The 13519-nt window shown below is 34.1% G+C and overlaps 1 protein-coding gene across 1 annotated transcript; it reads right to left on the bottom strand.

Annotated features, from left to right (window-relative positions):
* Positions 1-7343: 7343 nt before the first annotated feature.
* On the bottom strand, positions 7344-10137 carry LOC106765053 (L-type lectin-domain containing receptor kinase VIII.2). Its single transcript, XM_014649541.2, has one exon. It carries the CDS (start codon positions 9973-9975, stop codon positions 7939-7941), a length of 2037 nt encoding a protein of 678 aa, XP_014505027.1. The 5' UTR covers positions 9976-10137; the 3' UTR covers positions 7344-7938.
* Between the last annotated feature and the right edge of the window lie 3382 nt (positions 10138-13519).

Raw genomic sequence — 13519 nt, 5'->3', positions numbered from 1 at the left:
TTGGGATGTTACATTTTTTGTGTTAAATATGTTTGAAGTTAACATTTGAGTTATTTAACAAGCCAAAAAAGAAAATAGTGTGATTGGATTGAAATGATTATATCAATTCATTTTTAAAGTTTCAAAATAAAAATGTATTAAAGTTGGTGAGAAAGACGAATTTCAATTTCAAGACAAAGTTTATGAACTAAAATCATATTTAATCCTTGTTTAAAAATATAGAAGTATCTTAATAATAATTATTTGTGAATGAACTAAAACCATGTTTAACCCTTATTTAAAAATATAGAAGTATCTTAATAGTAATTCTGTGTGGGAGATTGAAGACTAATTACTCTAACTACATAATTACCAAAAGGCAAAATACTACATAATAAAACCTATAAAAAAATTAAATTTAATCTATAATATATTTTTACTTTTTAATATAAACCAATTAATTACACAATTATTAAATATGTTTATGCTAGATATTACTATCTTGACATGAAATTTTTATCAAAGAAAAAGAAAAGAAAAACATAAGAACCACACCAAATTTATGATAAAATTATATTACACATAGGCCAAAAAAATCTATTTTGAATATACTAAGTAAAAACATGAAAAAGCCTTTAAAAACTTTTTTTTTTCGAAGGCATTATTTTGGAGGATTCGGTATTACTTTTTTATTCTTATAGGTATCAAGTTTTCTTGTAGTTTAAACTGACTCATGTTCTTCAGTATTATAATCTTTTCTCTCATCAAACATCTTATTTAGAAACTAATTTCAATTCTTCTATAAAACAAATTTCCTTAGACATCAAAGAATTAATAACTATTTTAGAGCTACTATGTGGTGAATGTATTGTGGTAAACTGATAAGTGTTAAGTTTACTTATAATTGCATATCATTTAGACACTTATCTTGTATGAACTTGATGTGAATCTTAGTAAAACAACCCATTTTGCCGTTATAAAAAAGGGTGAGGAATCACATTGGGTCTGATAACCTTATATTCTAAATGGTAATGAAGGGTTTACAATTTTACCTTAAAGAGAACTTTAGAACACTAAAATAAAAAAACATAATTTATAGTAAGTTAAAGACAATGCAATGGAGGAAGAGTAACCAAGTTCAATCTCAACATCTTAATCATCATCACTTATTTTCATTATTTAATAAAAGTTGTTTTTAAATGACTAGTCAAAAATACACTTGAATAGGAACGATCCATGATGTTTTTAAACCAAACTTTTATCATTGTTTCATTGACAAACTTGAATAGATCATAAGTTATTGCTTTATCAAACAAAATCCATATGGATACGATCTTGTTATACTACAATCGAACCAATGTACTTGTTAAAAAATTTAGAACTGTAACTGGCACACAACAAAAACTTGATAAACTAATGCGAGTGACATTCTCTAAAAAAGACATAACAGCTAAGAAATCAGACTCCATTGTCATACCACTAGTACTAACATCTAGACTTTTAACAAGAAAAATTCATTCACAAAACAAATATTATCATGATTAACCACCATTAGCTCTAACAGTAACTAAACAATATGTTGTACTACATGCTCTACCAAAGATTCCACCATTATTTGCTTCCCACCATAAATATCATTAACATCTTAAGAGTCTACAATTAGATAAATCATAACTAATCATTTTTAATTTGATCAAAATAGAGACAATTTCTCATACTCCACATCATCAATAAATGCAAATCCATTTCCACCAAAATTTAATTAGACAAATAAGATAATAAATCAATATCAACCAATATACATGTATAAAAAAAGCTCAAGACTTATTCTTAATACAATTATTTAAAGACAAATGTGTCATTTTAATATGGTATTAAGAAAATCAATTTTAGTTGTCAATATTCCAAAGAAAGGTCAATACTTTAACATTAAATTTTTGTAAGCTTGATGAAAGCTAGGACAAAATCTTGTCTAAAGAAAAGCATAAACAATGCCTAAAAGATATAAATTTCAAGTGTCGATAGTTAAAACCTTTTACATATCTTTTAAAAAAACATATTCGCAGAACTCTTTGCCAAATAAAATAACTTTCCATTAATTCAAATATTTTCAAGTCACATAAAGTCTTTTACAAAAATTCAAATGTATAAACGATTTATCCTCTTTTATTAACAAAACACATGCAAATGATTTTATACTCTTCCAAACTTCTTCAATAATTTGTACAAAAATCATGTCCTTTTTATAAAAAAATAATTATGATAAGAGAATATTACACGAGTTATTAAAGAGGGACAAATATAGCTGTTCATAGATTTGAAAGATGGAGAGGAAGATAGTTTCCCTAATCCTAATGATCCTGAAACCAACCCCAAAAATTATAAAACCTGAAAAGAAGTTAAACTTCTCGAAAAAAGACCATCGCAACAGTGCTGTGAAACTGCAAAGCCTGGCAAAGCCTGCAAGGTTCAGCGTGTAGGTTTTGGACCAATACTCTAAAAAGTACCGACACAATTGCAACAAACCTCACATGCAAGAGAACTGTACCCATCTCAGACTACTAACGCACCGCCGCCAGCCTTCAGCCACGTCAAGATCCTACCTAACACACCTTAGCCTGCACCCAAAATTTCCTTCTATCTTCAAACATTTTAAATATAATGTATCTTCTTACCCAAGTATTTCATTTTCCAAAAAATTTCCTAAATTAGGTGTAAATACCACACTAAATACAATATTCTTTCTCACTCGTCATTATGACCAAACACAAGATTGCTACATGTACAGGGTGTTATAGTTTTGGTTCCTAAATAACACAAATTATTAGATGACTAAGGTATTAGATGGTTTAATCAGAAGAGTGAATTACAACACACTTTCTTATCTAGAATGCTTTATTTTCTAAATAATCATATGAATTGATATATTCATCTAAGTATTTGAAAAAAAAAAATTAGCTATAACATTCAAGAAAGTTATCTTGTGATAATAACATTATAAAAAAAAGTTTTTAATCAAACATTCAAATCAAATGAGTATTAGAAAATGATTGAGAACAAATTCTTTAATTGAATGTAAATAGTATTACTTTTACAATTCAAATATATAAACATACTCCACAAAGTTTCCTTAACATAATAATTGTGAACTTGAAGAACATCAATAAATTTATAATTGAAGCTTTAAAGAATGACGTTCAAGATTTAAGCTAAAAGAATCAAATTAAAAAATTGATCAAGTCATTTCATATCAAGAAGATTGTGATATAAATTGTAATTTGAATTCTCAACAACTATCATTGTAGTAACTATATAAAGGATGTAAGGACTTACGAAAAGATTAACAAAAAAAATTGAAAGAGATAAGAGTGTTGAGAAACTATATGTCATTAATGGTTAATGAATTGGGTTGAGAGCAAACAATATATTGTTCACTTTGTGAAGCTATAACCTCTGAGTAATATTGTACACTCTTTTTGTAAGAGTGTTTTCTAATTATTCATTGTAATTGAAAGTTATTGTTCCCATAAGGAGATTGAGACATGATACCTTGAGAGGTCGATACTTGGTGTAGCCTAGAGAAGTTTGTACTCGTGTAGGGTGATACTTATTTATAGTCAAAGGTGTTGATTAGTGAAATTTCTTAAGCAAGTTGCTTAAGAGTGTAAACATGGCCTCATATGGAGGTGAACCCATATAAATCTCGTGTCCATTTTCTCTTTCCTTACATTTTTACTTTGAATAGTTAGTTCGCATGTCTTTGTATATTTGTACACGTAGTTTTTGAATTTATTTTCAGACTCTATTCACCCCCCCTCTCAACATTTCAACAATTCACAACATCACCATTGAAACAATTATAGCAAATCATACACACATAAATGAAAGGCATTACCGAAGGCCAAAATCCCTCGGAAAAAGTCAAAAACCGTCGGTAATGACCTATTACTGGCGACTTACCAACGGTCCAAAAGCCGTCGGTAAATCGTTTGTCACTAACCATTACCAACGACCTTTAAGGGCCAACGCCTTCGGTAATTATCGAAGGTTTACCTTCGATAATTACCGAAGGACAAAAGCCTTCGGTAATACGCGTTTTTACTATAGTTACTTGAATATTCACATAAGTCGTTATGGATACGACATTTGTTGTACTACAACTGATCTTGTGCACTTGCTGGGATTAAAACAAGTAGGTCAACAATGCTCCTTGAGTTCAAGAGCATATTAGACAACCAATTATTTGAGTTCCATAAGTTGTTGAAGATGATATGCAGATCAAGTTAATGAGGAACAAAAAATAAATGTTGGAAAACCAATTGAACAACAAGTTTCTCATCAAGGTAGTGAAACAACACTAAGAATATCTACACGAATAAAAAGATCAAGAACTTCTAATCATTATGAGGCTTATCTACAAGAATTAGATTATAACGTTGGAGCCAAAAACGATCCTAAAACGTTCTCACAAGACATGAGTTCTAATAACTTGAATTTGTTGTATAATGCTATGAAATATGAGATGGACTCAATGACATCTAATCAATTATGAGATCTTGTTGAGTTATTTAATGGTGTAATGTCCATTGGATGCATATGGGTCTATAAAACTAAGAAAAGTTCAACAAGGTAACATTAAGAGACATAAAACAATCTTGTTGTCAAGCAGTTCACTCAAAGGGATCAATTACAAGGAGACTTTATCTCTTGTATCTCGAAAAGATTCTTTATGAGTAATCATGGCATTAGTACCTCATTTTAATTTTTAGTTACATCATATGGATATGAAAATGGCCTTCCTTAATATTGTCTTAGAGGAAAAGTTTTACATGAAACAACTTAAAGGATTCTTCTCTAGTGACGAGGAACGTTTAGTTTGTAAGCTTTGTAAATTCATCTATGATTTAAAACAAGCTTCGCGTTAATGCTATTTAAAATTTCATGAAGTTATTTCTTCAATTGGTTTCGAAGAAAACATCATGGATCAATGAATATACCAGAAGGTTAATAAGAGCAAACATTGCTTTCTTGTTCTATATGTGGATGACATTTTTCTTGCAAATAATGGTAATGGAATGTTATATGTGGTGAAATAATTTCTCTCAAAGAACTTTGATATGAAATATATAGGCGAGGCATCTTATTTCATAGACATTAAGATCCATAGAAAAAGATCTTAAGGTATTTAGTGTTTGTCTCAAGAGACCTATATCATCAAGGTTATTTAGAGAGGTTTAATATGAAAAATTATTCATCGAGTGTAGCTCCTATTGTGAAGGGTGATAAGCTTGAATTAGGTTAGCGCAAAAATTAATCTTGAAAGGGATCATATGAAAAATATTTCATATGCTTTAACTGTCAGAAGTATGATGTATACTCAAGTTTGCACTTGACATTGCATCCACAATTGGAATTTTAGGGAAGATATTAGAGTAATCAAGGAACAAAGGATCTCATGCTCATAATAAACGAACTAATAATTTGGAGGTGATAGGCTACTTTGATTCAAATTTTGTTGGCTGCATTGATACCAGAAAATATACATTTGATTATTTTTTTTATGCTAACTTGTGGAGTTGTATCTTAGAGTAGCAACAACCAAACCTTGATTGTTACTTTCACTATAGAGGTTGATTTCGTTTTTTGTTTTGAGGCTACCTCACATAATGTTTGGTTGAGGCGTTTTTATTTGAACTTAGAGTTGTGGACTCAATTGCTAGGCCATTGAAGTTATATTGTGATAACTTTGTTGCGATATTTATGGCTAAGAATAATATAAGTAGAAGTTGAAATAAGTACATTATTGACATTAAATATCTAACTATAAGAAAGCATGTTAAAGAAAAGAAAGTGATCATTGAACATGTTAATGCTAAGTTGATGATTGTCGACCCTTTTACTAAAGGCGTGCCACAGAAAAAAAATTAAGCATCATGTAGTGCAAATGAGACTTGGTTCCATGTCATGACAATCATTAAAATTTTCTCATTTGTTGTGCACATATTTGTTTACTTTAAGAAATTTCATTTAATTTAGACTAGAATAGACATATGGTTTACTCACTATAGTTAAGGGTCTTTGATGAGAGACTTGATATATTGTGATATATGGGAGATAATAATTAAATTCAGAGGACCTATCACCATGGTTCATATATTTAGTTTCTTGTTCTAGTTGATAATGAGATAAATGGACCAAGTAAAAGAATGTTGGTAATTGCCCATGTGCAACTCGTATTTTATAGGAATACGAGTATAATATGAGATATTCACATTCAAAGCTATTGTCCAAAAATATGGTTTATTTTGAAAACGATTATCAGAGCAGTAGAAAGTTTGGTATATTCCCACAATTTTGTAACTATGTGATGGATAGAGATTATAAAACATCACAAATGTTTTGTGCCTTATGCCATCAAATATATTCTCTTTTAGAATATACTACACCATCAAAGTTGGTAAGAATAAGGACTTGAAACCGTACAAGCACATTTAATAGAAGACTTGCAATCGTAACAATAATTGGAGGTTAAATGACTAGAGATTAGTGTTATTTTCTATTTCCTCTTAAGTTTACATTTACAATAGTTGACTAATGTTTATATAGTTATTATATTGACTGTTGGCAATCCTACATCCTTGTACAAGCTTATTTCATAACATCTTGAATTGGTGTAAACATCATTTTCAGAGGAATCATCTCCAATTTCTATCATTGCAAGATGTTTCACTAATCTCTAAAATTTTCAATTTGTTTCGCTACTTTAGCCATTTTCATTGCACCTTCATAATCCCTACTCCTTCACCAACAAGATATTATAGATATGACTACAAAAAAGCTAAATAAAATCATCATTATATCAATTAAAATTCAAAGATGTATTGTAAGACCTCATGGTTATACTTTGACCTATCATATGAGATAAGGTCCAATAGTCAACCAGCAAAGGAATTAGGTCTAACACAGATCAATTTAAGACCAAGCACAATTATAATCAATTGAGTCGTAACTAGGCTATTATTGATCTAAAACTCATTCCAAAATTTATAAATACAAGTTTAAGACGAAAGAGTAGAGTTGTCGAATCTTTATTGACTTTGACATCAAAATATCTTCTGCAGATAACCTCCAAATTTGACCAAAGGGCTTACTAGGAAGAATGACGAAGTGATTCAGACTTTCAAGACACATGTAACTCAGTAAACAATTAACCTTAACCTTATAACCCAAAAAAAAAACATATTGTAAACTACATTACATGCGATTTACATGCTATATGGAACAACAAACCACCCACCAAAATTAATATATTTTCGATACCTTCCATCTTGTTGGAACGTTATCAATACAAGCATAATGCATTGTGATTTGAATTTTAGGCCCTTTATTGCTAGTACATTGTACAAAAATGATAGACAGACATCATTAAAAGGCTAAGAAGAATTATTCTCACTGCCTTTTTCAGTGTTACCTTGACATAAAAACACAATAGCCCAATCATAATTTCATGCACAAACTAAAAACAGAAATAATCAGAGTAATGGCCTTGGGGCTAAAGAACTGGACGGGGTAAAACAAAATGCATTGAAAGGGGTTACACTTGAGCTTTGATTCATACAATTTAACATTTCTTCATAAAAATAGTATTGATTATGTTTTCCCTTTTTACCATTATCAACCATCTTTCACTTGCCATGTAGCTAGATGGACTCTAAACGGAGCCACAAATCCTCCTAACCTCGAGCTTTGAATCTTGCAGAGAAATGCCAAAGCATGCTGAAATTGAATACCCCAGGCTAAATACAACACTATTTATGTAGCATGTCACAAACACACAAACTTTAAGCACTTGCAGCATTTGGAAAATCAATCCAATCGATTGTTGCAGGCTTAAGAATGGTCCCTTCAACTTTTATTCTTACATCTCCCACATAATCATTCACCAACATCATGACTTGCCTAAAAAGTGCAAGAATATGTATTGCAAAGTCCTGTATTGGCGCTATTATAGGGGAACAAGGAAACAGGGCGAGTTCTTGGCAGTTCAGGAATGGGCTTATCCATGTTCAGAAAAAACTCCACCACTTGCTCCATTGAGGGTCTTCCTTTGTTCTCATTTAAGGTGCAAAGCAACCCAATTTCGAGAACACGAATTGCCTGCTCCAAGTTGATCAATGATCCCATCCTTCTATCCACCAGCTTAACTTTCTCATCAATCTGATGCAAGTTCCAAGCATAATCCAACAGGTTCCTCTCTTCTGGATTTCCCTCCTCTTTCTCATCCCTTACCCTTCCAGCTATCACTTCCAACACAAGGACACCAAACTCAAACACGTCTGCACCATGGCACACTGCTGACTCAAACTGTTTTGATTCTGCCCCCAACAGCACAAACCCAAAATCACCCAAAACAGCTCTGAAGTTAACATCTAGAAACACACTGCTGCATTTCAAGTTCTTGTGGGCTAGTTGCTTAGTGTGGAGGAAGCTCAAGCCATCAGCTACATCCTTAATAACTTTGAATCTCCTAGTCCAAGGAAGAACACCAGCGCCAAATAACCATTTGTCTAGGCTGCCATTGGGAACAAAGTCATAGACCACCATGATTTCATGGTTGTCTTGACACCACCCTCTGACAGGAAGCAAATTCGGGTGGCGAACATGGCCAATGACTTTGATTTCCTTCAGCAAACGCTTCTTGTCTGATCCATGTGTGTGGAGAAACTGAGTTGAGAACCTTTTCACAGCCACCTGGCTTCCATTGGAAAGCTTTCCTCTGTAGTATTCTCCTCTAGAATCACTGCCAAGCAACTCTATCTCACTGAATGACCGAGTTGAAGATGAAAGTTGAGAAAATGTGAAGCGGCGTGGTTTGTTTGGAGGTCTTGGCAAGTGAATCTCTGTCTCCACCGAAGTCTTTATCTTGGAAGCATTTCTCCTGTGCCTGCTGATGAAGTAAAAGCCAAGGAAAAGAGCCAGAGCCAATGCCACAGAAGCCATAAAAATCAAAAAGCTTTTTGGTGGCTCATTCTTAGAAGACTTCTCAGTAGTTGGTGCTGCTGTACTATTCTCAAGTAAGATCTTACCCTGGCAGGTTTCAGATGAAGGGAAGCGCAGAAAAGCTTGGCTTACAGAAGTGAAGTTCCAAGAGAGTATGTTGTGGATTTGTGTATGGTTACCGGTGGAAGCTGAGAACCCCACAAACATGTACTCATTCAGATAAGGAGAGAGATCCAAAGATTCTGAGAAGATAGGTGTGGAAGGATAATCCTCTTCATTGGCCCTTCCAAGACGAATATCCATTCTCCTCTGAGGACCATCGTAGGTTATCCAAGCGCGGTGAACAAAACCATCCTTAAGGGAAACTCCAACATCAGAAACATTGATAACTTTGGTAGATACTATGGTACCTAAGTTGATGCCAACATGGTTGTCATTAGGATCTCCAAACTCTGGGTTCTTTCTTGTGTCAAACTCCACGGCCACTGCCTTGTAGTCATTTTCACAAGCATCATTGAGCATGCCAAGCCATGGCCCGGGCCTTCCCACAGTGAACTCATCAGGGACAATGATGAAAGTGAGGCCACTACCCCCATATGCAGCTTGCTCAGAGGCAGTGGAATTGTTGAGCTGAAAAGAGAAAGTTGTTTGAAAGGAAGCTGGGGTCTTGGTGGTTGGATCTAGCAGGCGAATTGGGAAGGAATAGATGCCTCTACCAGCTTGGTGTCTTATGTCTGCGTATTGTGACTCATCTGGGATTTGAAGAGAACCCTTTTCATCTGAGAACTTAGCACTGCCAAGAAGCTTCACATCATGGACTAGTCTGGGGTTGTTGCTGAAGCTGAAATTGTAGAAGGAAAAGTGCTTTGTCACATTAATCGGAGCATCACCAGCTGAATGAACTGCAACTGGATATGGCCCTATGGAGGAAAGAACATTAAGCAAAAAAAGTAAGAGGAAGATGTTGTTGCATAAGGAAGAAGCCATTGAATGCATAGAACAAAGGATGTTTCAATAATTCAGCTGGATGATATGGTTTCAGCCAGAGCTAATAATTGTGGTAGTAATGCAACGGATGAAGCAAAGATAGTTGAATTAGGTGTCAAACGTTAATAAACCAGAACAGAAGAAAACAAATATGATTAGACTATGAATTGGACTCAAGTTGAAAAGATATTAAGTAATTGAAATTATGTGATGTAAATTATTTTGAAGAGGAAAATGATGGAAGCAGAATAACCTGCTATGTGGGGTCTGATATGACATTGCAGATATATGAGGTGAAGAATTGGTAGAATGGCTGGTCCACTCGGTTTTGCTTTTCTTGCTAAACCATATCATTTCCGTAACCTATATGCAAATGAAAACATAATCATAATAATTTAGACACAGATGTTAGATCAAGCAAGTTTCAACACGTGTATACGGAATATTGTTCGCTGATATGTGTTGCAGAATGATAATTTAGAAATGTAATTATGGATCAAATAAACATGCAGAACACCGTCTCCTTATTATTTTACAATTTCTGATCGGTGTAGTCCATGATCAATATTTATAATTTATTGATTCTAGAATACAGAACATTTTTTAACGTTTTCTTTTTTAAATGTGTCTTTGAGTAAATGAACTGCATGATGTTTGTAATTAGTAACTTGTAAAAGTAATATATTTACTGAGAGTAAAATTACTGTGAAAATAATTTCAATAAGTAACATATTTCTTGTTATAGAAAAAAAGAAGAATAACAGCTATTAGAATGCAAATGAATCTTATAAAAAACACTTGATAAAGTATATTGAGATTATCCAAGGCCAAATTAACTCGTTCTGCCAAACATAATATTAATTACAATAATTAATTTTAAATTGTAATAATTAATTTTTATTAATTAATTTTTGTATATTTATTTTTTCTTTATTTATTTTAATGGTTAGTGTTAAATATTAATTATTATGATTGATATTATAATAATTGATATTAATATATCAATTATTATAATTAATATTATAATAATTGCTATTAAAATATCAATTATTATAATTGATATTATAATTATTTTGATATTAAATTGGTGAAGTTTATTTTCTTTTAACTCTTTTCAATTAGGTCATCAATTTGTATATTTATATTGATCAAATCAATTCATTCAAATACTTACTGTATGGTATCAGCCTAAAACGATCCTCTTCGTTTTTTTTTTCTTCAACAAGGACGTCGCTCCTTCCTTTCTTTTTGCCTTCCATGACCAACGACAACTCTTCATCTATTAGCAACCCTCATGAGCCATCAAAATCATTCACTTGCATCACTCTTAACAGTGTCACCAAGCTTCTACCCTCAAATTACCTCACCTGAAAACTTCAAGTTGAAGCTCTTCTTGATGGCTATGATCTTCTCAAATATCCAGATGGATCCTTTCCTGCGTCGCCGATGATGATCTCCATCACCGGTGTACCTCCAACTCCGAATCTTGCTTATCACCTGGCGTCGACAGAACCGTCTTATATACGGTGCTCTCCTCACCACTCTCTCCCCTGAAGTGGCATCCCCGGTGTCTCAAACAATGACATCACATGATCTCTGGACTATTTTCCAGCGCACCTATGCTAAGGCATCTCACAGCCACCTCAAGTAGTTAAAGGAACGTCTCCACACGGCGTCCAAAGGTACCCAATCCATCACCACCTACATGCATTCTCTGAAGCAAACTATAGATCTCCTTGCCTCACTTGGCTCTCCTGTCTCCGTTGAAGACATGACTGATCATGTCTTGCGTGGCCTCGACGATGGTTATAAAGTTGTCATTGACGACATCAATGCAAGGGACACTCTCATTCTTTTTGATGACCTCCTCAAGAAGCTTCTCATTCAAGAACTCTCCCTTGTTGCTGCTCAACGATAGATTCCTACTCCCATGAAAGCCTTGAATGCACAGACTCGACCCAACCATTATGATAAAACTCGATTTGGGCAATTTTCTGCATCATCAACTTCACGCTCTGGCAATCGCAAACCGTTTCTTGGTCGTTGTCAGTGGTGCAATGTCAAGGGCCATGTTCTGTCTCAATGTCACACCTTCAAGCAGCAACACCCTGGTGTCCTGATGCCTCCTCGTTCCTCTTCTGCTAACCCTAGACAGGTTCAGGTTTATACTGCAATCACTGGCACTTCTCAAAATAATTTTCTGGTTGACAGTGGAGCGACGCATCACGTCACCAATGATCTTGACAATCTAGCGCTTCATCATCCGTACACGGGTCCAAACTCATTGTTTATGGGCAACGGTTCAGGTTTAAATATCACTCATTCTGGAACACTTTTACTTAATGATTTATCCCTCTCCCACATTTTGTGTGTTCCTTCCATGCAACAGAAAATCCTTTCTGTCTCTCAACTCACCAAACAAACTAACTTTGTTGTTGTTTTCTTGCCAAACTCTTTTTATGTTAAGAACTTGCAGACAGGTCAAATAACCCATAATGGCTCATGTGTGGATGGACTCTATCTCTAGCCAGCCAACTCTCCGTCAGTCCACTCTGTCCGCACAGACTCCTCTGCTTCATGGCACCATAGACTTGGGCCTCCCTCCTCTTCTATCTTCACATTTGTTCAGCAACATGTTTCTTTGGGTTCAAATAAATTCCAGCAATCAGATTGCAACTCATGCCAAATTAATAAAAGTCATAAACTTCCTTTCAATGAATCTACTCTTAAATCATCTTATCCTTTGGAAATAATTTTCTCTCATGTATGGACTTCTCCTATTTTATTCATTGGTGGCCTTCGCTACTACTGTATGTTTGTTGATCATTTTACTTGTTATATTTGGCTATATCCGATAAAATGTAAATCTGATGTGCAAACTCTGTTTCCCAAATTTAAGTCGCTTGTTGAAAATTTTTTTCATCGCAACATCAAAATTCTTTACACGGATAATAGTGGTGAATATATTGGTCTTCGTCCATTTTTAAGCACTCATGGAATAAGTCATCACACCACCCTATCTCATACACCTGAACACAATGGAATTTCTGAACGCTGAAATCGGCACATTGCCGAAACTGGTCTCTCTCTTCTCCACCACTCAGGTTTCCATCTCACATATTGGCCTCACGCCATGATAACAGCTGCCTATCTCATAAATCATCTCCCAACACCAATTCTTGGGTACCAGTCACCCTATTCCAAATTACTCAAAATTAGCCCGGATTATCATAAGTTAAAGTGTTTTGGTTGTTTGTGTTTTCCCTGGATTAAACCATATGCTAACCATAAACTTGCACCAAAGTCTGCTATGTATATTTTTGTAGGTTACTCGGCGGATCAACATGCATACTTGTGTCTCGATCCAACCACAGGAAGGATCTACACCTCTCGCCATATCAAGTTCGTTGAATCCGAATTCCCGTACAGCTCCCTAGCACCTTAAGTCAGTCCGAGTGTAGAGCAACAACAAGGCCCACTTCAGCTTTCCATACTTCATCCCATAAACCAACCCAGGGTCCCTACCACTCTAAACCCACCAAAGGAAATCTCG

The sequence above is a fragment of the Vigna radiata genome, chromosome 6, assembly GCF_000741045.1.
Source record: "Vigna radiata var. radiata cultivar VC1973A chromosome 6, Vradiata_ver6, whole genome shotgun sequence".
Classification (NCBI taxonomy): domain Eukaryota; kingdom Viridiplantae; phylum Streptophyta; class Magnoliopsida; order Fabales; family Fabaceae; genus Vigna; species Vigna radiata.
The sequence above is the reverse complement of the archived record's forward strand: the minus strand, read 5'-3'. Positions and strand labels throughout refer to the sequence as shown.

What these genes read in the sequence shown, in the direction of transcription:
- LOC106765053 (XM_014649541.2), bottom strand. Translation starts at nt 9,975, where the DNA reads ATGCATTCAATGGCTTCTTCCTTATGCAACAACATCTTCCTCTTACTT.